Raw genomic sequence first — 21,951 nt, 5'->3', positions numbered from 1 at the left:
CACTCTTATCTTTTCTCCATTTTCACAGCCATTAGAAAAAGAAAAACCCCATCCCCGGGGAATATCAGTGACCATTTAGTAATTCGGAGCGTTCACCGGAATAATAAACTATTTTTCTTTCTTTCTGTCGTTCTTTTACCGGGAAAAAAAAAAGAAAGAAAGGGGAGAAAAAAAAAAAAAAAAAAACAAATGCTTCTCCAAATCCAATCCCTGACCTCTCACTTCCCACCGTCTGCTCTCCCCTCGACGACGACGACGACGACGACGACTGCCTACTTTTCCAAACCTTCACTTTCTGTTTCTAAACCCAGTCCCAGCAGTCAGTTTTTCACTCAACTAAAACTTCGGAACCCATGTCCCAGATTTCCGGTTGTGCCTCCCAAATGCTCAGTTTCTGTGGTCTCACAACCTGGAAGCTCCCACTTGGAGTTGACCTCCACCGATAATCACAAGCCATTCCCAGCTGAAGTGTCCAGAACCATTGTGGAATTAGCCTCCCGGGGCACTCTTTCTGCCCTCACCCAAGAATCTGAGCATGGTGGTTGGCCTCTGGGAATTGGTGTTCGCTTTGCTGTTGATTCTCAAGGCACTCCAGTCCTGTGCTTGAAATTCGATACCTCCGTTCCAACATTCCTTCCTAATAACGGAACGCGCTCTAGCCTCCATGTTCAGGTTTGCTTCTTCCGAATAATGATACGCGATATTTTATCTCGTACATCGATCAAGTTTGCATCTTTAATTTATTACTCCATCTATCTAAGTTGTTTTTATTCAACTGTTTCTGTTGAGAACTAAAAATTGGCCTTAATCCAGTTGGATCAGTGTCGGTTGCGGACTCCACAGTGCACACTACTGGGGAACCTTCAAAAGGTAGAGGATCAAATGGCTTCCAAGGTAAAAGTTCTTTTCTTTGCCACAATTTTCCTAGTGTCACAGACCTTCTTTTTCAGCCCAATCCAATTTTCCCTTCACGATCGTGTTAGCAAATTGGACAGCATTAATGGCCTGACAGATTCTTCGCATGATGTTCAAATCCACCATCAACATGGCAGCTTCTTTAAGTGCTAATGGATCCACATCGATTGGTTTTCACCTGTTTTTTCGATCCTTGGGTGGAGCACTTATTTTATTGGACCAAAATGTAGAATGCTATTTGAATTCAACGTAATTTAGTGGCAGGCTGTGCTGGGTAACTATAAGTTGGCCAGTACGAGTCTACAATCATAGAAATTCATGGCCTTGCCTTGTATCCTAGCTTTTGAAGACATCTAGAAGCACTCAAATATAAAATATATCCATGAACAGCATCCTATTGAAATTTGGGTTTTCAAATTGTTCATCCAACTTCTCTCTCCGCCTATAGTGAAGTGTGTTAGATATACAAGTTGCAGTGCCTAGGGCATTGTGTACCTTCCAAGGTGTTCTTTATTGACTAACCTATCTATAAATTGTGAGAATCTTGGGAGAAAGCTATTCCTTTATTAATTTTCTGTTATTTATGCTAGATTACCGGAGTGACATAGACAAAGACGCCTGACCGTAGAAGGCTACAGTGAAACTAAAGATTTTGCACTTGTAGCCATCTTTCTTAATCAACTTAGAACAATATCTCTTCCTGCCACTCTATGATAAGCCTGAGGAATATAGTCAAGATTCTATATGCTTCTCGGAGTGGAATAGAATGCAACAAAATCATAATAAAGGAACTACATGTTCATTCTACTTTGTATGATTACATGCGTATGATGTGAAGTGAAGAAATTAAATAAAGAGACAATGCTTGAACAAGTAAAAATAGTTTGGACAAAGAAGTAGAGGAACCATGAACTTTTTGAGAGACATAAGATACGCAGAGTACTAGAACTGAAGGAAATCTCTTTTATGTTGGCACATTGTTGAGTGGGAAATGAGGTAGTCTATTTCGTCTTCTCCTCTAGCCAGAAAAAGGTCTATTTTTGTAACTACTATGTCTATATTTCTAAATATGGAGCAAAAGCTTGTTAGTAAACTGGAGTTTTCTGTTTTCTGGAAACAATTAGTTGCATACTTTTCAGTTCAAGTCATTTTGATTGCCATTCTCTCTTTTGTAGAAGCTTCGTTCTTTATGGAAAAAAAATTTTGGTGAGGAAGTTGACGAAGGCCTTTTATATGTTGTTTCCGTGGAACGTATACTTCACATGGAAGATTTTGGGGAGGTATGTTGGGTGTTGGTTGTTCGTATGCTTTCATCAAACCATTTTCTTTTGATCATTGTTGCTGCCATGTGTCATTGATGTTTGTATTTTTTCTCCCACATTGGTATTGTTTTCAAGTTTGCACTGTTCTTCAAGAAGGAAAATCTTTCTTATAGTACGGATAGTGCAGTGAAAGAGATTAACAAATTGTGATATGTGCTGTTCTAGGATGGTGTGTGGGTCACATCAGCAGATTATAAGTTGGCAAACCCCGACCCACTCCGAGGTTTTGCAGAAAAGATTGTGGATGAGATAAATGCTAACAATATGGAAGATGTCTACCGCTTTTGTAACATCTATGCAGACTTGGGTTTCCAGGTTTGGTTCTTGTAGAATCTTGTAGCTCTTGATTTGTTGTTTGTCACTGATTTTGTGTTAGTTTGAAATCTTTGTGCTAGAAGTGACTGTTAGATGCATGAAGCCAACAATACATTCTACTGGTTCCTCTTATCCATGGTTTACACATTGTATTTCATCCTATATGATGGAAACTAATCATGCCATTTGGAAAATTTCCATCATTCCATGTGAAACTCTTAGAAACTAGTGTTAATTTTCTTGTCTTGCATGATTTTCTGTAGAACATAAGGACTCTTCTATGTTAGACAAAAAGCTGATCTGTAAATATGCTTCTAAGAGGGAGCTAAAAATGCATGATTCATAAAAGTTTCTTGGCAGTTCTGCTGGAACTGTAAAATGGAATTATGGCAATAAGAAATTGGATAAACTTGATGTTTGGTTTTAGAAGTATTTATCAGCTATGAGTACATTTCATTTAGTGACGACTAAGTTCGGCTATTATTTTTGCTAGCACTTGGATTTTTTGGTTAGTATTGGTTCAGGTAAACTAAATGAAGATTCTTGTACAGGTGTTGGATGCCAAGATGGTTTGGGTTGATCGCTTGGGCTTCGACATGCGGGTGACTTCTACTCAAAATGATGTATTTGAATTCCGAATTCCTTTTCCTGGAGAAGTAACAGATGAGAAGGGTGCAAAATCAGCGTTCAATTGTATGTCTCAACTTGCTTGGGAAGTGGAAAAGAATTTCCAGGTCCCAGAATTCAAGCGAGTGAAACAACTGAAGAAGATTACGAGCAGATGCTGAGTAAAAACAGCTTCGGGATCTAAGATTAACTAACTTCTTATGCAATTTTGCTGCATGGATTCATCTTTTGCTCCATTTTACAGGTAGCAAATTTTGTATGTTATTGCCCCACTATTTACGGTGGGGCTGCAAATATTTGAAACTTTTTCTACACAAACACTCCTTTACTGGATACTGGATTACACGCTTGCGGAGTGAGAGAGCCTGAAATCTGCTTCTCCTTTGCAGATTTTGTTATAGGATGGTTGTCATATTCACAACAATATGTTGCCATCAAGATTAGGTTCTCTTGCTTTTACCGCCTTTGCCTTCTTTAGTTGTCATTTTGCAATGTCTGTCTATCTTGGTTGAGCGGTTCAACCCCCCAGCTTTCTATTGTCAAAAGCTCAGAGGAAAATTCTATTTATTCAACCTGTAGTTTAGAGTTCTACAAAAGTAAACGTAGAGACACCAAAGTCTCTCTTGCTTTGAACTTGATTACTGACTGAATGGTGATTAGAAGCCAAATAGTTCAAACAAATTCAACCCGTGATGTGAGTGGCTTGCTGCACTCTCTTTAAGAATATAAATCAAAATTCCAGTTTTAGCAGGACAGTCAACAACTGCTGGAGGGCAGGTAATGCTGAGGAGAAAGTGCAATAAAAGTGCTATTTCTACCTAGTAAGGTGAAACGAGATGCATCATTGACTTTGATCAGAAGGCTTTCTGATTTCCATATATATCGCTTCATATTAGCTTGCTTAGCACAGAAATTGATATCTATATAACATCATTGCTGTACATCAACCCCTTTTTTTTTCCCAAGATTCTGGACCTCATGATAGGGAATTTAATAATTTTAGTCTTACATGAGCTATACATATACAGGTTGAGGTTATAGATGAATATCATGTTGTTTGTATCATATGCAACAAGAACACCTCAGCTAATCGGTCAGAGGTTAAGGGGAGATTGTGCTGTGAAAACTTCGCTTGATCCCAATATTGCTTTACTTTGTATGCATCCTGGAAACTCCGTAACGCATAACTATGTAGGATAGACTTAACTCTATATATGATGAAGTAATTGGTCGCCGAGGATCATCAAACTCTTGACACGATCATGCAGCTGCAGGAGTTGAGGGAAGGTGAGTTGTGACAGCATTCTTAATCTTAGTGGCAAGATGTGTGCATTTGGTGCTGCCATATTTCCCCACTTTCGACTGAAATAGAGAATTGATCATATTCTCCAAGATTGCAGGGGTGTACTTCACGTACTTACTGGTGTCTTCTTCATATTCGATCAGGGGCATGTATTTCTGTATGTAGCTTTTGTAAGAAGGAAAAACACTCTGCATTATAAGCTGGCATGTCCTCAGTCTCAGCCCTCTATCAGACAACACCCAGTAGGATTGCTGTTTATACATGTCTTCAAAAGCATTGCAGAATTCCTCAATTCTCTTTTGTACCAGATTATGATTGATTGCTCTTCCACCTGGGAACAAAACCAAGTCCTCCTCGCTTATTAGTGCTGGAAGTTTTCCCCAGCTCTCACTGACATATGTTGCTGCATAGTACTCCATGTCGTCCTCATAAGCCCTCAACCAATCGTGTCCCATGAGGTCACCAAGCTTTGTTCCCTCAACATTCTTGCAAAAATACCAATAATTGTTCATCCTGAAAAAGTGGGACAGATTGGTGTCCTCGAACGCTTTTGCCCAAGTTTGCAAGTTGAGCTCAAGTGCCTCAAGTATGCGTTGGACCTGGCCTGAGAGAAGTCCCTGTTCAAATTCAAGATTATTCCAACTGCAGTGTATCTCCAGAACTTCCAGCAATATTGACTTGTACTCATCCTCAACCAGTATATTGCAATAATCAATGACAAAGCGTACCAGCCTTGGGACGCTGCCATCACTTGGTGGATTGTATGACCTTTGTGACTCCACTTGAATAGAAAGCTCCCAGAAAAGTTCACAAGCCCCATCAACGACTCCTTTAATGAGGTCTCTGGTCTGAGTTTGAATATCAAAACAGGATTTTCCACTGAAGAGTCTGTTAAAATTTAGTCTCAGCTCATCCAATGCTGCAAAGATGTCCAAGAGCTTCAAAAGCTTGATCGCTTCCTTCTTACTTCGTGTGATTGAGTTGGCGAACTTGATGAAATTCTGAAATCCGGATCGAAGAACAATCTTTGCAAAGCATTCCATACAGACATCAGATCCAGCTTTTTGGAAGACTTCATGGCAAAGCCTGTATTCCATCTCAAATAGATATTTGACGGCAAATTGCAGGTGCTTAACCCATTGGTCTATGCAGCCTTCTAAGTTTTGCACACTATCAAATTCAGACAATGATAGTTCAAGGTAACTAAGATCCAGTGCCTGTAATGCTGTCGTAACTATTGAAGTCCGAACCTCGATGTAGATGGACAGGCACCTGTCAAGACGATTGCTCGCAGTTAACCTCTCCATGATGGTCTGCATCTTCTCTATGTCAGAGTCAGGGAAAGATAGTGGAGGAGGAATTGGACTCACTTCTAGCTCGTCGGGCCGGGGAGGAGGAAAGCTGTTGTCAGTCACAAGGCGTCTGAATTCATTTTCAAGCTGCTTGAAAGCATCCATTAGAAGCCCTCCATTGAGACCAAAATTTTCCTCAACTTCCTGCAACTGTTGAAGTATCATCAAGGATTTCTTGAACTTAAGAAAGTACAAATCTCCTTCAATGCCTTTGTCTTGAAGAAACTGCACTGCATCTTCTAGCCAAAGAGTGACCAACTTGCAACTATCTCTGAGGAGCTTGACTGCTTCCTCCATCCGCTGAACGTTGATGAGATAACTACGCAAATCAGAAGAAGGATCGGCTGAGATGAGCGAAGTCTCGAGCTCATGAACAACGTCAAAGATCCTTAAAACAGCAGCAGCAGGGCCAAGAGCACGGTCAACATGGCCCCTGACGTCATAAAGAGCGCATTTAGAAGCCACATTTCCAATGGCGGATCGGAGTGATGCCAATCGCTGCTCGCTCTGGTCTAATCTCGAGCCCGTTTCTCTGATGGCGAAGTCTAAATCCCATGATTTGTCCAAGCTTTCCTTGAGAATTTCGCGTGCAGCAGCAACGGAGGCAAGGTCCTGCTCTTGCTGTGCCATGGCAGAATGAGAGTTTAATAGTGGCGTGCAGCTCAAAACGGTTGTATATAGTGTAGAATAAGACATTATTGATTGGCCATCCATTATAAGCTGACGGGTGCGAAAGAAAATTCATGGAAGTCGTCTTGATCAGTAACTGCCGGTTTTCTCAACCCTAAGCCAAGTTTCTAACCAAACTTGACTGCCAAAGCAAGAATATTCAGAATCCACAACCACCCAACTGCAGCAGTGGCCCATTCTTTCTGTTTCTTCAATTAACTAAGTTGATTTCCTTCCGTCATCAGTCCGACAGAGTGTCATGACCATGACTCCGTATGCTGTGCTGTGCGATGCTCATTAATTGGCCATCTTTTGTTTTCTCGTACCGCCTAAGAAACGTAGCCTCAGGCTCAGCAAATATATTATTATTATTATTATCAATGAACTATTTTCCTCTCTATTTTTATGCGACTAAACAAACAATATATATTCGTAGGCTTTTTCTTTGCTTGAATTGAATTGTTCTACTCTACTGTAGACTATGAAGAAGGTTCAATCTTGACAACCCTTCCTTCAGACATCCGGAAAAGAAACACAAATGCTTTGCGTAGCAAAAAAGCCATTTTTCCTTTGAGGAGTGAAGGCAACATCAACTCAAACCAAAGAAGAATGAAAGTTCCTAGTCAACATATCAATTCCACATTAATTTCTGGTGACGATCCGGGCTTGAATTGCCTTCGAATAGAGATGATTTTGGTTTGCTGCTTGGGCAATTGGCAAGATGTCAGATTATGGTAGCAAATCCAATTTTAACTGTTTTGGAAAAATAAAAAGGAAAACATGCTGACCTCAAAAAAAAAAATTTTTTTTTTTTTACTCCACTGAAAAGAGAAGCTTCCTCCACTCAAAAAAATTATCGGTGTTCAGGGGATGGGGCCTCTTCTCCCGAACCGGAGTGGATTAGTTGGGCCCCGTAAGAATTGATTCGGACACCCACTCCGTCAAAACAAAAAAAAAAAAAAAAGCTTCCACAAAAGGACCTACTTATCAACTTGCGATACTCTTTTGGGGCCTAAAAGTAAAACGAAGAAACATAATGTCATACTTTTGGGGCCTGAAAATGAAATGAAAGAATAATTCCCGATTACTCCCAAACTCTTTTTTTTTTTTTTTTTTTTTTTTTTTTTTGGGGTGGTATCCATTGGGAAAAGTTAGCCCTAACCTAAAGGAGGAGGCTAGACGCCTAAACCCTTAAACCCTGCCACTCACTCCAGCCCAACGCCCACCTTCACCCTCCGCGATAACCTTCTGCCTCTCCTCCCCTCCGTGATAACCTTCTCCTTGCTTAAGGAAGCACTAGGCGCCCGTCTCCTCTTGCTGTTCTTTGAGCAGACAAGTTTGGCCCAAAGATTGGTAAGGGGATTCCTCTCTTTAATTGATTTTATCCGTTGGATTTCTGTTATTAATGCTTTGGCGATACTGTTGGGGCACTTTCATGGTCTTTTTTTATTGACATTTGCAAAGCCGAAATTTTCTTGATTTGGTCCTGGGTTGAAACAAACCGATTGGGCTGCCTTTTTTTTGCTTCGAATACTCGCTGAGCTAGTTGCCACTGATTCTGTGGAACGGCCAGCCAGGTTCCGGTGACGAGTCTTTGAACCATTGTTGAGTCTCCACTCCGTCTCGTCTGCTTTGTCTCCCTTTCCCTCTCACATGTTTGCCAAAAAAAAAAGTTTTTTTCTTTCTTTTATCACGTCATTGGTTTCTCCCCTCCTCCCTCCTCCTGAACTGATATACTTGCAATGTCATCTTCACAGTGTTTGCTGCTTCCACCTAAGCTTTAATGCCTGCGCCAAAGCTCGGAAATATGCCCGGGAAAAACCCCACAAAACCTCCTCCTAATAAAAAGCAGAAGAAAGAACTTTTTGCAGCCAAACCATCAACAATAGAGGATCTTCTTAGTGATTCCGATGCAACAGATGAACAAGTTGATGAATATGAAACTTCTGATGATGATCAACAACAGGACCTTGATTCTGGTTCTGATTCTGAAATGTCTTCTGTTGGGGATGATCCTTTTGCTCTTGATATTCTGCAAGCTAATGCAGAAGGAGAAGCAGGTGCCCTGTTTCTCAATACATTAGTCTGCTATTGTTTCCCCCTGATATTTTGTCCTTCATCTGTTGTCTTCAAATACTTCGTCATGTCTTCTGTTGCAGAGGAGGTTTCAGATTTAGATTCTGATTCAGATGAATCTGACATCGAGAAGAAGTCTAGGGCTATTGATGAAGGAAGAGCAAGGGAAGAGGAGGAAGCAGAAGCTGAATTGCAGCTTAACATCAAACACCAATCTGATGAGTTCAGATTGCCTTCCAAGGAGGTCCAGTTTCTTTCTTCTCTCGTCTTTTCCTGGTTTGGATTGGGGATTTGGGGGACGGGAGTTTTGCTTTGTTAGCTACTCTATTTTACTTGAGACGGCTTTGCTAAGTATGATATTTTTTTTGTATTTGTTATTTTAGGAGCTCGAAGAAGAAGCCAATAGGCCCCCTGATCTCTCGAATCTTCAGAGGAGGATAAAAGAGAGTGAGTTTTATGTCTGCTTATAAGTTTTCTGCCGTATTCTCTCCCTTTTGGTTATTCCTAAACTCATTCTTCTCTACCTTTACTTAAATATGACTCAGTTGTTCGTGTGCTTTCAAATTTTGGGGAGCTGAGGCCTAAGGGTGTGACACGAAAAGAATATACTCATCAACTTAAGTTGGATTTGTGTTCATATTACGGATATAATGAATTTCTGATCGAAGCCTTGATGGAGGTGATTTATCATCTGTCACTTTTGCACTTCACAATACCTTTGCCTTTTGTTTTTCTTCTCCTCTTTCACCCCTTAAAACTTATGGTAATTTACATTCTCTTTGTAGATTTTTCCTGTTGTTGAACTCATGGAACTTATTGAAACTTTTGAAAAGCCTCGGCCAATATGTCTTCGTGCAAACACTTTGAAAGTGAGGATGACCCTTTTGATTTCTTGTAATCCTATTACATAGTCATGTTTTCTCCATTTAACGTGTTGCATCTTGTTAAAACATACTTGGGCTAAAGACACGAAGGAGAGATTTGGCTGGTGTGCTATTGAACAGGGGTGTCAACTTAGATCCTTTGAGCAAATGGTCAAAAGTAAGAGTTTTTGCTTGTGTCATCTGACTGATCTTTTTAAGGTTTTATTTTTCTGTACTGATCTTTAAAGAATATTGTAAAACATTTCCTGAATTTGTAGGTTGGCTTGGTTGTATATGACTCTCAAGTTCCGATCGGTGCCACTCCTGAATACATGGCTGGTCATTATATGGTATGATCTGTGCTCTTGTTGTTGAAGATTTTTTGTTTTTGGCTGGTCATGCTGCTAACAGTAAGTTTCTTAACAGCTACAAGGTGCAAGTTCTTTTTTGCCTGTGATGGCCCTTGCTCCTCAGGAGAAGGAAAGAGTGGTTGATATGGCGTAAGTAACCACAGCTTGTTCCTGAATCATTTATTGGCTTTTTCTTTCTATGTTTTGAAATCCTTACAAGCTACTTTTTTTTTCCTCCCAAAATTCTTGGCAAACTATTCTGTACTTATGAGCTGCTTCTATTTTCTTCCCAAAATTCTTTTCTTGGCAAAACTATTCTGTGCTCATGAGCTGCTTTTTCCGTACTCTTTCCTTCTTTGCCTCCATTGTGTTTACCCATCTTCATATTCTGGTTGTTCCTTCCTCCTGCCTGCTTCCAGACCTTTTGGCTCATTTATTCTCTATGTCCGTAACTTACTGTTTTCAAATTCTCACATTGGCATGTTTCCAGCTGTGAAATTAATTGCCTAGGTATCAGTCCTTTTTTTAAATTGTTATATGTACTTCATTGAGTGTGTTTGCATCTCTTTTAATCTTCTTTGTAATTATTGTAGGGCTGCCCCTGGTGGTAAAACAACATATATTGCTGCGCTAATGAAAAATAGTGGTATGTTTGATTTATTGATTTATGGCCAATGCTGTTTTAAGTCTTCCTTTGGTGTTTATTTTGGTGACTTGACAGGACAACACTTTTTGGTTGCCATGCCAAAACCTTACATCTTCACATGTGATGCTTGTTCAGATAATTATAACCTTTTCTACCCAGACATACGCCTTCCCTGTCCTTGTATTCTTGCATAGTTTTGCACTATTGTTGTTAACATTGGGAAAACATTTTTTGATGACCAGCTGCTTTTCAGAATTTAAGAACTGCAATGTATTAAGCATGCAAGCAAATAGTAGTTGCTTAGCTTATGCAATGGTGCAACAACTTAAATGAGTGAATTCTTTGGGCATTTTGGATTAGTATTTCCTTGATTGGTTTTTGGGGTAAAGAAGTACGAGACATGATGGGTATTGATTATGTTGCTATTGTCTCTAAAGCATTCCGCTGCTGAATGGCATGTGAGACTTGAATAATCTTCCATTTAATGTTTTGCTGCTGCTATTGTGGAAGGCCTTCTCTTGTTCCTTGTTTTCTTTTAGCTTCCCTATGAGCTTTGAAGAAGCCCCAAAATGGTGGAACCGTTGCAGGACAAACAAATGTCTAACTTTATAGATTGTGGTGCTGGCGGACCATGTCTAAACTTGCTTTCTACTTGTGTTCTCTCTATGTGTGTGTTTGTATGGTTGCATATGCTATAATAAAATTATCCTGGTATTTTCATATTTGCTGCCCTAGAATTGGTAAACTTTTGGTTTAATTTTCCTTACCTGTGCTCTTCCTTAAAACACAGGAATAATTTATGCAAATGAGATGAAGGCATCAAGGCTCAAATCACTCAGTGCAAACATACATCGTATGGGAGTGACAAACGCTGTTGTTTGTAACTATGATGGGAGGGAGGTTAGGATCCTTTTTTATGGCATACTCATTTGTGCTGCTAACTGTGGACCTTTAGTATTATTTATTTGTTATTCTGGATGAGGAGAAATCTTTTAGTAATTACTAGTGCGCATGTAATGTGACTATGAGCAAGTATCATCATGAAGACCAATCATTCTTTCCTATTCTTTTTGGGAATAGTTTATGTTTGTGCCAATCGTTTAATGGCCTTTTGATTTTAAATTTGATTTTCAGCTGCCCAAGTTTCTGGGTCAAAACACTGTGGATAGGGTGTTGTTGGATGCTCCTTGTAGCGGTACTGGGGTATGTGATTAGGGTTCACAGGTTATTTCCATAATTGGTTTCTTCCCCCAATCTCCCCCCCTCCCCCTTTTTTTTCTGTTTCCAATGCCTGATATAACTAGATGCTTTTAATTATATGCGCAGGTAATATCTAAAGATGAGAGCGTCAAAACCTCAAAAACTGCTCTTGATATACAGAATTCTGCCCATTTACAGAAGGTACTTCTGACGATGTCAATACCTTATAAAGAAATAGATTCCTCTATTTAGGTATAATCTGATGTTGCCTATAAGCTGTTATTGGAAACTTGGTAAACTTGTGAGCATCAGAGTATTGGTCATGAGAAAACTTTGGGACTAAGCAGTGTAAGAATGTCGTCTTTTGAGTTGATAGAAGAACTAAGGATATTGCGGTCGCTCTTGTAATTTCAGGTGCCTTCGATAGACAACAGAACCTGTCGCATGTGGATCCCAGTAATAGAAATATCATAGGGTTTAGATTTCTTTTTTGGCCTAATAATTGCAATTGTCTGTTTATCTATATTGGGAGGTGCACGTGCCTTCTATCAATCACGTGTATTTCCTGCAGTTAAATCTTAGTTGTCATAAAAAAAAATTATACTAGTCAAGATAAAAAAATGGAGAGTGCTTGGGCTTATAACCAGCTGAAGGAAGTCGGGTTGAATCATAAATGTTTATGGGTTGAATATATAACCAGCTGTTCTACGAGGAGGTTAAGCAACCTGGTTTGCCTTTTTAATTGTGCAATAATTTGGACTATGTTTTGCTGCTCTAGCTTTTTCAGATGTCTTACCTGGTGTAGAATCTGCTTGAAATGTTTTATTCGAGACTATGATTCAGTTTGATTTGCTACATAGAATGTGCTTCGTTTAACTTGTGCTTTCCTTCTCAGCAATTAATTCTTGCAGCAATTGACATGGTAGATGCCAACTCAAAATCAGGAGGATATATTGTTTATTCAACATGCTCAATTATGGTTGCCGAGGTTAGTGATTCATGCTTCTGAATATCCAGTATGCACGCCATCCATTTGTTGTTGCTTCTTAACATTTGGGCTTTTACAGAATGAAGCAGTCATAGACTATGCGCTCAAAAAGAGAAGTGTTAAGCTTGTGCCATGCGGTCTTGACTTTGGCCGTCCAGGGTATTGTTAATATTCCCAGTTATGTGGATCAGCATGTCTTTGCGCATGAAATAACAGTGGATGTTCTTCCTTAATGTAGGTTTATTCGTTTTAGAGAACACCGGTTTGACATCTCACTGGAGAAGACAAGACGCTTCTATCCCCACGTTCATAACATGGATGGATTCTTTGTGGCGAAGGTATGTTTAGTGACTGGCTGGTAATTCTGATTTTAAAAGATCTGGTCCGTGCATGATTTGAAACACAAAAAGTAGCATTTTTCCCTCACACAGGATTTCAATCACTGTTTGGGCGTCTCTGGCGAGGAAAGATTTTTGCGATCAATTTTAATGGGGAAAACATTTGTATGTTAGTTTTAGTAGTAAAATTTGCACGTTTTAAAATCAATAGGATGCTGTAATACTGACTTAACTGTGCACTACCAATGCTTCCCCAGTCCCCACCACCTGCCAAAGAAACCAAAAGAAGAAAAATGAAAGTAGCATGTTTGCTTAAATTTGCCATGTCTGTCTTGCACCTACACAGTTTTGCACCCCTTGTCTTGAATATAGTTCTGACCAAATTTGCCTACATCTTCTTTCCTTTTGTTTTTCGTTTTTTCCTTTGCTTTTTCTTCCAGTTGAAGAAAATTAGCAATGCCATACCAACACCAACAGACAGTGGGCCCAGAAGGGAAGTGGGCCAAGATACTGAGCAGATCAAAGGCAGCTGCCAGAATAATGTTCCTAATGTGCTTCGCGAGGAATTTGGGGCTGCAAAAGAGAATAGGAGCCGACCGATTCATTTTGCTAGAGATGGAAAAGGAAAGGACCAATACGCCTCTAAAAAGAGGAAGAAGGGAAGAAGGTATGTTGGAAAGGAAGGGCACCGCACAAGTAAATAAAAGGCGGGGCATAGGCCTCACGGGGAGCTACGGACGTATATCTGAGTTATACAGGTCGGGGCCTAGCAAAATGTGTACAGCTATGGATCAGTATTTTTGTATGTTTGGGTTCGGAATCCCAAAATGTGCAGCAAATATGAGCCTGAAACGATTTTATTTTTTTTTTTTTTTTTTTTTTTTTGGTTGGGGTTGTTGCAGGCATACATTTAGGCAACGTCTCGTCTGTGTCATTTTTTTTTTAAATTTTTTGGGCGAAAACCATCCATCCAATTCGACTCAATTGGTAACCTAACTATTTGTGCTGAGCTGAGTTTTAGCAGCTTGAATTTTGGTGAAGCAAATTCCAAAGTTTTTATTATATATCTTTAATTAATGAACGGCTGGCTGTTTCTGATGGAGATAACTTTTCAACTATTGGTCTGGTCGGGGGATTGGATGCCGGAATTTGATGGATGACTCTTTTTAAGTAGCACCGCATCAGTAGCTGCATTTATACCTGGCAATTATGTTCAAAACTCAACAATCCACCCAACCCACTCACTAATTTCAGAGGGTGGATTGAGTAATTTGGGTGTTGGGTCAATTTTGGGTTGGGTAATAAAAATTCAAATATATTTTGGGCGGATTGGGTATTTGTGTTGGGTACCCATTACCCAACTTCCACTTTCATTTGACAGAGATGTTACAGATGTAAAACTTGTTTTTATACTATTGTCTTCTCTAGTTTGTGCAAATTATAAATATTACTACCCAGATTTCTGGTTAGCATCAAATTTGACTCTCAAGCGGATTAAAGTTTTTCTTGAATAAGAGGAGAATAATTTAAGTCTTGGCATTCTTCGTTAAACTTTTACTAGAATTATATTTCATGTTAAACTATGAATTAGGTGACACCCATAATAAGGATCATAGGAATGGCCAACTAATCGTGAAGGATATATGGCGTAATATGGAGTATAACACAAAAATGTTGAACGGAGGATCAAATGCCAAATTCTACTTATGATATATTCAGAATAATTTTCAGATGCAAATTCGGAAGTTATCTTTTAGGATGCAACATGATTCATTTTGTGTTTATTTCTAATTTCTCCATTTTACAACGGCTCAGATGTGTTATCGTGCATGATTCTTTTGTGTTTATTTTTTGGGTCAAAATTTCAGTTTATAACTTTCTTTAAAGTGTGATTGGATCCAAATAGTTTAAACAGTTAGTATGTGTGTGTATTTGTGAAAGTATATTAGTGTGTTTGTATGTGTAAAAATAACGTATTTCAAAGAACTTAAAAAGTGAGTGTGTGTTTGTATCTGTGAGTGTTTTAGTGTGTGAAAATATATCTATCTATGTGAAAATGTATTTATGTGTGTGATTTTTTTTTTTGTATGTGAAAATATATTTGAGAGAGTTTATGTATCAAAATCTATTATTTAATATATTGGGTCATATTTGGGTCATGGGTTTGAGATAACCCAACCCAAAATTAATCCAACCTAATATTAGGCGGATTGGGTGTAATCCATTTAAATGAAAACCCAACATCAACCCGTCCAATTGCCAGGTATAGTTGCATCATAGCATGGTGCATTCATTACCATGCATATTTATTAGTTTTTATTGTTTGTCATAATGGCACATCTAATCTAGTAGTTTAATATACTCTTATTCCTACTGGAGAGAACCTACTCTAAAGTGGAATGATTTGAATTGAGTCGAGAGAACTTGACGGAAACTGAACCACCATTGAATTAGATGGGTGCACCACACACTCGTATGAATTTAGAACAATTTTCATATAAAGGCGCATTGATGGGAAATTTTATTAAACCTCTCATCCCACAATTAATGTGGTGGCCAACTCACTCCTTTAGAGGGAGTTGGTCTATCATATTTATTAGTTTACTGGTAGTGATTGTTGGTAGATTTTTTTTTTAAAAAAAGAAGGTTTAATAAAAGGAAAGGGAAGAAGATTCCCTGAGAAATTTTTTTTTAAAAGAAAAAAAGTAGGCGGATAAGATTAGGTTTGGCAGGTAAATGAATGATGAAGGTGGTAAGTTGTCGTGGTCTGTGTCTTGCTTCTCTTCTGCGCCGTGATTCTCTCTTGTCTTGAGGGAGGAACGTGATGAGATGAGAGGTGAGCGGTGAGGATGGAATTGGATGGTTTTTCTTCCTTAATTGACGCCTTGCTTCTTGCTCCTCCTCGTCTCATATCATTCAACTAACACATCTGGGTTGGGTAAGTCCGCTGGTATTATTTATTTATTTAGTGTACTAATAAATTTCAAATATGTTTTTGTTTGGTCGTTTTCCATTTGTCTCCTATACTATACTATATACTACTTTTGCTCTCCATTTATTTATTTATTAGATAGATTCTTGTCCGCTTTTTGCGTAAGTACCGTACTGAGTATATGCCAATGCGCCTCTCCGTAAAGTAGTGAGTATTTCTCTGCTACGTACCATTCATTCATTCGTCTCATTTGTAGTACGTCAGCTTTCCTTCTTTACATACACTGTCACTCTCTGCTGGTACTTACTTACTACTCGTCTACTACTAGTACTGCTATTGTATACTGTATAGGAGGAGGAATACAAGAGCAAAGCATGTAGTGATTTTTTCTTAAACAAAAAAAAATTTCATAAAGAGGCTTAAAGAAAAAAAAAGAAAGAGAGAGCAGAGTTTGTCGTCACTTTTGTAGCATTGAATTGATTGGTCTACCATAAAAAGAAAAGGGGAAAAAGAAAGAAAGAAAGGAAAAGATAAAAAAAAAAAAAAAAAAAAAAACCAAAAGAGAGAGATGGGCAGTGGCAAGTGGCAACGAGTGAGTGAGGGAGGGAAAGCATTTATTAGTATAAAGACTAGCAGACTTCAGGCTACAGCCCATGCCCACTTAAAATTTTAAGTGGAAATGCATGAAATCAATGGAAGACAAAAGCAGAATATAAGCCCACTTATGTACAGTATATTACTAAATACCAGAGTAAATCTTAATTCTATCACTAACTATTAATTAGTCATTAGCTAAACTAACTATAACTATATTTGGAGATAAAATTTTAATTGGAGTTTAGCTTAACAATTAAGTTTGAAATTCTTATTTATTTCAATATTGTTTAAGAATTGAGATTATGAGTTAGAACTTAGGGTTATGAACCCTTTTTTTTTTTTTTTTTTTGCATTTCATATTTGTTTGAGTAAGTCGATTAATTTTTTTTGAAAAACATATGGGATATTATTATTTTGTTATAACAATTTTTTTAGAGCAAATTAAAATATTTTAACTTGCTACTGATTTTCCAATCCAATTTATCAAACCAAGATTTGGACGGGAATCGGATATTGGACTTAAAAAAATCAATTCCCAAATTATCAAAACTTTTTTTTATCGAATTTTCGATTATTGATCGATGAACACCATAAACATAAGGCCAGACTTGTTTGATCCTGCATGAACGATAGGCCAAGAACAACAATGTGCAAGAACTATTAGCAAATCACTTGTCAAATTATTAAGAATCAAATTATTAACAAGGCACGTAACGAGCAATGAAACAAAGTAATAAAGTTCGACCCTTTCTTATATAGTACTCTTGTATAATAAGTAGATTTAGGCGATGGATCAATGGTTGCCCCACTCCCAAACCCACCAAGTGTCGGTGCTCCTCAGCTCTCATAACAACCCCACAATGCAAATGCACCCATCAAACCAATGCAAATGTAGGACTACGACTGCAGTCTACCTCTTTTACTTTACTTACTCGAACTTTTTTTTTAGAAGCCCAGTCTTGTTATATGGAGTAACATCCTCTTCTTTCTTCTGCATTCCTCTCTTTTTTTTTAGGAAAAAAAACTTACTGCTGCTACTACGGCTACTATAAAATTGTTGTATATATGAATCTTCATCATATCATCATACTATATATATATATCTGTTCGGTATTCGGTTGTTAAGGTGACTCCAAGTTCATGAATTCTTCTTATATAGCGGGCGAAGTACTTGCAGTACTTACTAAAGAAAGAAAGCCCACCAAACCAAACCAACATCATCATCAATCATCAATCATCTGAGAAATGAGAAATTTGCAATTCAAGCGGCGGTCTGAAAACAATTAGCGAAGACGTAGGTAAATAAATGGTCATTTCTTTCTTTCTTTTTATAAGCAAACAAAAACAATAATAATACTGACTATATAATAATAGTAGTACTACTCGTAGAGTCCTAGTATATAGCCAAGCACAGGACAGGACAGGGCTGACCCAACAGCAAAAACAACAAGAAACCCACCCCAAAATCTGCCATATTTCTTCCCACGCAGGCCACCACGCTATCTACTACCTCCCTCCCTCCCTCCCTCCCTCTTGTCTACTACTCCACCTCCTCCTCCTCCTCCTCGAGATATAGTAATAGATATAGATAGAGAGAGAGGAGATCTGGGCTCTGTCCGAAATGGCGGTGGATCCTCGTCAAGTGGTTGCAGGAGTGCTAACTGTCACCATGTTTGTCATGCTTGGAAACATGATCAAGCGCGACCATTTCGAGTCTCTTCAAGTAATTCTTTCTTCTTCTTCTTTTGTGTGTGTATATATATATATATATATATTGGGTTCAACTACTTCTTGTTCTCTGCTATTCTACCTCACAAGCTTCTACTTCTACTGCTTGATGATAGCTAATTAGATATGATGATGCCGCTAGCTTCATGGCTCCTAAACGCTCCTTCTTTTCATCCCCACTTCTTCTTCCGCTCCCCATTGCTATGAAAAACCATCAAATCTTGGAATTTTTTTCACCTCATTTTTCCTTCTCTGCGATCCCCTTTCCTGTTTCCCATGCTTCACTGCCTCTACCTCTCTCTTCTTTTACTCTACCTCTCTCGGCTTACTTATCTTTAATCTTCTCTCTCTGTCCGTTTGTCAGTAACACAGAGAGATTTCGGTGTTTGTAAATCTGAACAATGTGCAGTCCATCTATCTCTCTCTCTCTCAAGTTTCAGCATTGATCTACTTGAACTAATGAATCGTTTTGTTACATGTCTCCTTTTCCGCTACTTACTCCTGTTCATTTTTGTTTGTCTTACCTGTTGACTGAAGGTGAATGACTCCGAAATCCCCTCTCTCCACGACAGCACCAAGGCTTCTGAGCAGAGCCTCGTTACTCTTCCTGATGGGGGAGCTGATGCACCTTGGAAGAAGGATGGCTCCACCCTCAAGCCCTGCTGGACTAAGCCTGTTCTGGGTCAGTTTACTTTATTGTAGCCTGCATTCTCGCAAAGTCGATGACCTCAAAGCTTTCGTTTTTCTAGTTTCAGACACTTTTGAGATCTTTGTTGCTGCTTCCTGTAGTACATGTTCTTCTGACTTTCTCCCTCCTGTATTATGTCTCTCTGATTCATGAACAGAGGAAGTAGAGCAATCGCAAGGGTTTGTTACATTCTCCTTCACTAATGGCCCTGAATATCATGTCTCGCAGGTAGCCTCTTCTCCTTTGCTTAACTAACCTCAAAATGACGGATTAGCATTTGTAAATTACCCGTACTAACAGCATCTGCCTTCTTCTTTAGTCTATCACTCCGTTCCGTTGCTTTTCTGGTGCTTGCCCATTTTTGCCCAAGCTTTGCCAGAGAATGTATATGAATTCTATAGCGCTTAGTTATGCTTAGAGCAAATAAGTGAGGATAAACGAACTATTTCTTCTGCCCTGGTCACTTTCTTATCTCTGCTGATGCATGCACGCCCCCCCTCTCATGTTCACAGCATATCCAGATGTCACCTCATGTATAATACGCCCTTCTTGTCACAACCTCATTGTTTAGTGCTTTAATAAGAAGCTCGCGTGATGTAATCTCAAATTCACTTATCTTACTCGCAAAAATTGGTTAGAAATCTGGAATATATATTTTTTCGTTTTGCATTTCTTGGAGGCCTTTGACCTTCTCCATTAACATTCAGTTGTTGCTTTGGTGGTTGCATTTATCAGATAACTGACGCAGTAAAGGTGGCAAGGTACCTACGGGCAACTCTTGTCCTCCCAGACATTAGGGGAAGCAAGCCTGGTGATAAATGGTTAGTTCTGTTATAGCATGTTTGTCATCTTTTCACTCCTGCGCAATATAAAACTAAGCCAGTGGTTCTGCTAGTGCCTAGTAGAAATGCAATTAGAATGGCTTGGTAACAAGGTTGAACTGTCTGCTACCCTTTCACTCTGGTATTTTCTTTCTTGTCTTACTTGGTAATTTTCTTTTCTGTTTGATTGTATATTGGGGGTGTTGCATTTATTTCTCTTCAATAAGCAAAAGTTCCCCATATGGATTAGCATGAGTTATGTGTAATTTGAATGAACAAAACATTTATTGAATTCTCACTGGCAAAAACAGCTAAACCAGTCGATGACTGACAAGTTTCTCATCTGAATGAATCAGAATTGAATTTCTCTTGTAGTTTTGCTTCTTCTCTCTCTCTTTGCAAGTCTCTTATACTGACTTTGGTTTTCCATTTTGTCGTGCTGAAGATGCTTGGGAATGCCTATGGCTCTTACTGTGGGCATGGATGTTAGAAATTCTCTCGAGGAAATGTTAGTTTGAAGTCTGAAGATGACTGCAAAACCCAGTGTTATATTTTGAATCAGTTCTAATTGACTTGTGCATTATTCTAATTGACTCGTGCATTATTAACCTTCAATTTTATTCTCAGATTTAATTAATATGAACGATATATATCTTCAATTGTTCTGACTATTGGATTGGGAAATTATATTTTATTGGTAATATTCGTAAAATGTTGAACTTTTCTCTGTTGTAGTCAGCTACAATGATGTAAACTGCAATAAGTTATGCTGCTTCCTTCAGGAACTTTGAAGAAATATATGATGTTGAGAAGTTGGTCAAGAGCTTGGATGGGGTGCTGAAAATAGCAAAGCATCAACCCTCCAAAATATCAACACGAAACCTTGCTGTGGTGAAGGTCCCCAATCTAGTTACTGAGGAATTTATAGCAGAAAACATTGAACCGGTTTTCAGGACCAAGGGAAACATAAGGCTAGCTACATACTTCCCCTCAGTCAATATGAGGAAGACTGAAGAAACCAGCAAAATTGATTCGGTTGCATGCATGGCAATGTTTGGATCTCTAAATCTGCAGCCTGCAGTGCGTGAAGTAGTTGACTCGATGATTGAACGCCTAAGGACTCTGGGCCGGAAGACAAGTGGACGGTTCATTGCAGTAGACTTGAGGGTTGATATACTAGAGAAAAAGGGGTGTCAAGGAAGTGGTACCTCTAGATCGAAGAGCTGTTATGGTCCTCAAGAGGTAGCATTATTTTTGAGAAAGATTGGGTTCGACAAAGATACTACACTATATCTTACTCAATCCAGATGGGACAGCAGCCTTGATGCTCTGAAGGATTTCTTCCCAAAAACTTACACAAAGGTTCTTCCCTTCCGTCTAACTGATATTGTCAGTTCAAAGATCATTTTGGGAAATAATCCTTATAATCAGTAATGCTGGTCTATCATACCCCATCAGACCCCTCTTGCTCTTCAGAACAGGACACTTGAGTACTAATTTGTATGTATAGTTATACTGACTGAATGTTTTATGAATGCTTTGTTTTCCCCTGCAGGAAGGCATAATGCCTGCAGATAAAAAGGAAAAGTTCCTTGACTCCGAGGCTTCAGAACTCGAGAAGGTTATTGACTTCTACATTTCCACTGAAAGTGATGTATTTGTACCAGCCATCTCCGGCCTGTTCTATGCCAATGTGGCTGGTCAGAGAATTGCTTCTGGCAGGACTCAGATACTTGTTCCGGCAAAAATTCCTGGTTCCTCTGCCTCTTCTGGGGATTTTATGTCCCATTACGTTACAAAAAGGAACCACTTTGCTTATTCGTGTTTCTGCTAGCTCTCAATTAAGAAGATGAATAGAGATTTCAGGTGCCACGGAGGTTTCTTCTGATCACGTGTGCTTTTGGTGATTGAAATTTTCTTTGCAAGCAGCAGACCAACAAGTTGGATTTAGAATGTATACTTTCGGAAGATACACATTATATGGTATTAAATAGTCAGTGCTGTGTATTTGTGTTGCGAGGTCATTTGGCATCTGCGACTGCAGGACATTTTGAAACCAAATTTGTGTAGAATACATATGCAAAAACCATTTTGATAAGAATTGGTTCGCTGCGGATGAACTAATATGTAGTACGTTTTCTGACGCCTGCTAAAATATGTAAATGGATCTTCCTTCTCCTTCTGGTAAATTCGTGGGTTCTACAGGGGAAAAAAGGTTCGA

General features: G+C 38.9%; 4 protein-coding genes across 4 annotated transcripts; 3 read left to right on the top strand and 1 right to left on the bottom strand.

Moving 5' to 3' along the window:
- Positions 1 to 51: 51 nt before the first annotated feature.
- LOC113740565 (glutamyl-tRNA reductase-binding protein, chloroplastic) lies at positions 52 to 3,638 on the top strand. The gene is made up of 5 exons (XM_027268110.2): positions 52 to 672; positions 814 to 894; positions 2,091 to 2,195; positions 2,403 to 2,552; positions 3,104 to 3,638. Exons 1-5 carry the CDS (start codon positions 190 to 192, stop codon positions 3,338 to 3,340), a joined length of 1,056 nt encoding a protein of 351 aa, XP_027123911.1. The 5' UTR covers positions 52 to 189; the 3' UTR covers positions 3,341 to 3,638.
- An 801-nt stretch (positions 3,639 to 4,439) lies between these two features.
- LOC113741873 (exocyst complex component EXO70A1) lies at positions 4,440 to 6,464 on the bottom strand. The gene has a single exon (XM_072046769.1). The coding sequence runs from the start codon at positions 6,462 to 6,464 to the stop codon at positions 4,440 to 4,442; it is 2,025 nt and encodes a 674-aa protein (XP_071902870.1).
- Positions 6,465 to 7,626: 1,162 nt separating this feature from the next.
- Positions 7,627 to 14,045, top strand: LOC113742901 (26S rRNA (cytosine-C(5))-methyltransferase NOP2B-like). The gene is made up of 17 exons (XM_027270917.2): positions 7,627 to 7,856; positions 8,261 to 8,563; positions 8,663 to 8,823; positions 8,963 to 9,026; positions 9,125 to 9,258; positions 9,365 to 9,448; positions 9,546 to 9,620; positions 9,721 to 9,792; positions 9,869 to 9,942; positions 10,386 to 10,438; positions 11,229 to 11,338; positions 11,573 to 11,641; positions 11,765 to 11,839; positions 12,534 to 12,626; positions 12,706 to 12,785; positions 12,865 to 12,964; positions 13,405 to 14,045. Exons 2-17 carry the CDS (start codon positions 8,287 to 8,289, stop codon positions 13,666 to 13,668), a joined length of 1,785 nt encoding a protein of 594 aa, XP_027126718.2. The 5' UTR covers positions 7,627 to 7,856; positions 8,261 to 8,286; the 3' UTR covers positions 13,669 to 14,045.
- A 3,649-nt stretch (positions 14,046 to 17,694) lies between these two features.
- LOC113742748 (protein MANNAN SYNTHESIS-RELATED 2-like) lies at positions 17,695 to 21,919 on the top strand. The gene is made up of 6 exons (XM_027270689.2): positions 17,695 to 18,216; positions 18,759 to 18,903; positions 19,067 to 19,137; positions 19,645 to 19,730; positions 20,513 to 21,092; positions 21,286 to 21,919. The coding sequence occupies exons 1-6, from the start codon at positions 18,115 to 18,117 to the stop codon at positions 21,562 to 21,564; spliced, it is 1,263 nt and encodes a 420-aa protein (XP_027126490.1). The 5' UTR covers positions 17,695 to 18,114; the 3' UTR covers positions 21,565 to 21,919.
- The last annotated feature ends 32 nt before the right edge of the window (positions 21,920 to 21,951 follow it).

The sequence above is a fragment of the Coffea arabica genome, chromosome 4e (assembly GCF_036785885.1).
Source record: "Coffea arabica cultivar ET-39 chromosome 4e, Coffea Arabica ET-39 HiFi, whole genome shotgun sequence".
Lineage (NCBI taxonomy): Eukaryota > Viridiplantae > Streptophyta > Magnoliopsida > Gentianales > Rubiaceae > Coffea > Coffea arabica.
Note: the sequence above shows the minus strand (reverse complement) of the source record. Positions and strands in the feature narration are given on the sequence as shown.

Coding starts and splice junctions, on each gene's coding strand:
- LOC113742748 (XM_027270689.2), top strand. CDS start 18,115: ATGGCGGTGGATCCTCGTCAAGTGGTTGCAGGAGTGCTAACTGTCACC. Junction 18,904..19,066: donor CTGGACTAAGCCTGTTCTGG/GTCAGTTTACTT, acceptor ATTCATGAACAG/AGGAAGTAGAGCAATCGCAA. Junction 19,731..20,512: donor AGCAAGCCTGGTGATAAATG/GTTAGTTCTGTT, acceptor TGCTTCCTTCAG/GAACTTTGAAGAAATATATG.
- LOC113741873 (XM_072046769.1), bottom strand. CDS start 6,464: ATGGCACAGCAAGAGCAGGACCTTGCCTCCGTTGCTGCTGCACGCGAA.
- LOC113740565 (XM_027268110.2), top strand. CDS start 190: ATGCTTCTCCAAATCCAATCCCTGACCTCTCACTTCCCACCGTCTGCT. Junction 895..2,090: donor AGGATCAAATGGCTTCCAAG/GTAAAAGTTCTT, acceptor TCTCTTTTGTAG/AAGCTTCGTTCTTTATGGAA. Junction 2,553..3,103: donor ATGCAGACTTGGGTTTCCAG/GTTTGGTTCTTG, acceptor ATTCTTGTACAG/GTGTTGGATGCCAAGATGGT.
- LOC113742901 (XM_027270917.2), top strand. CDS start 8,287: ATGCCTGCGCCAAAGCTCGGAAATATGCCCGGGAAAAACCCCACAAAA. Junction 8,564..8,662: donor TAATGCAGAAGGAGAAGCAG/GTGCCCTGTTTC, acceptor CTTCTGTTGCAG/AGGAGGTTTCAGATTTAGAT. Junction 9,449..9,545: donor TTCGTGCAAACACTTTGAAA/GTGAGGATGACC, acceptor CTTGGGCTAAAG/ACACGAAGGAGAGATTTGGC.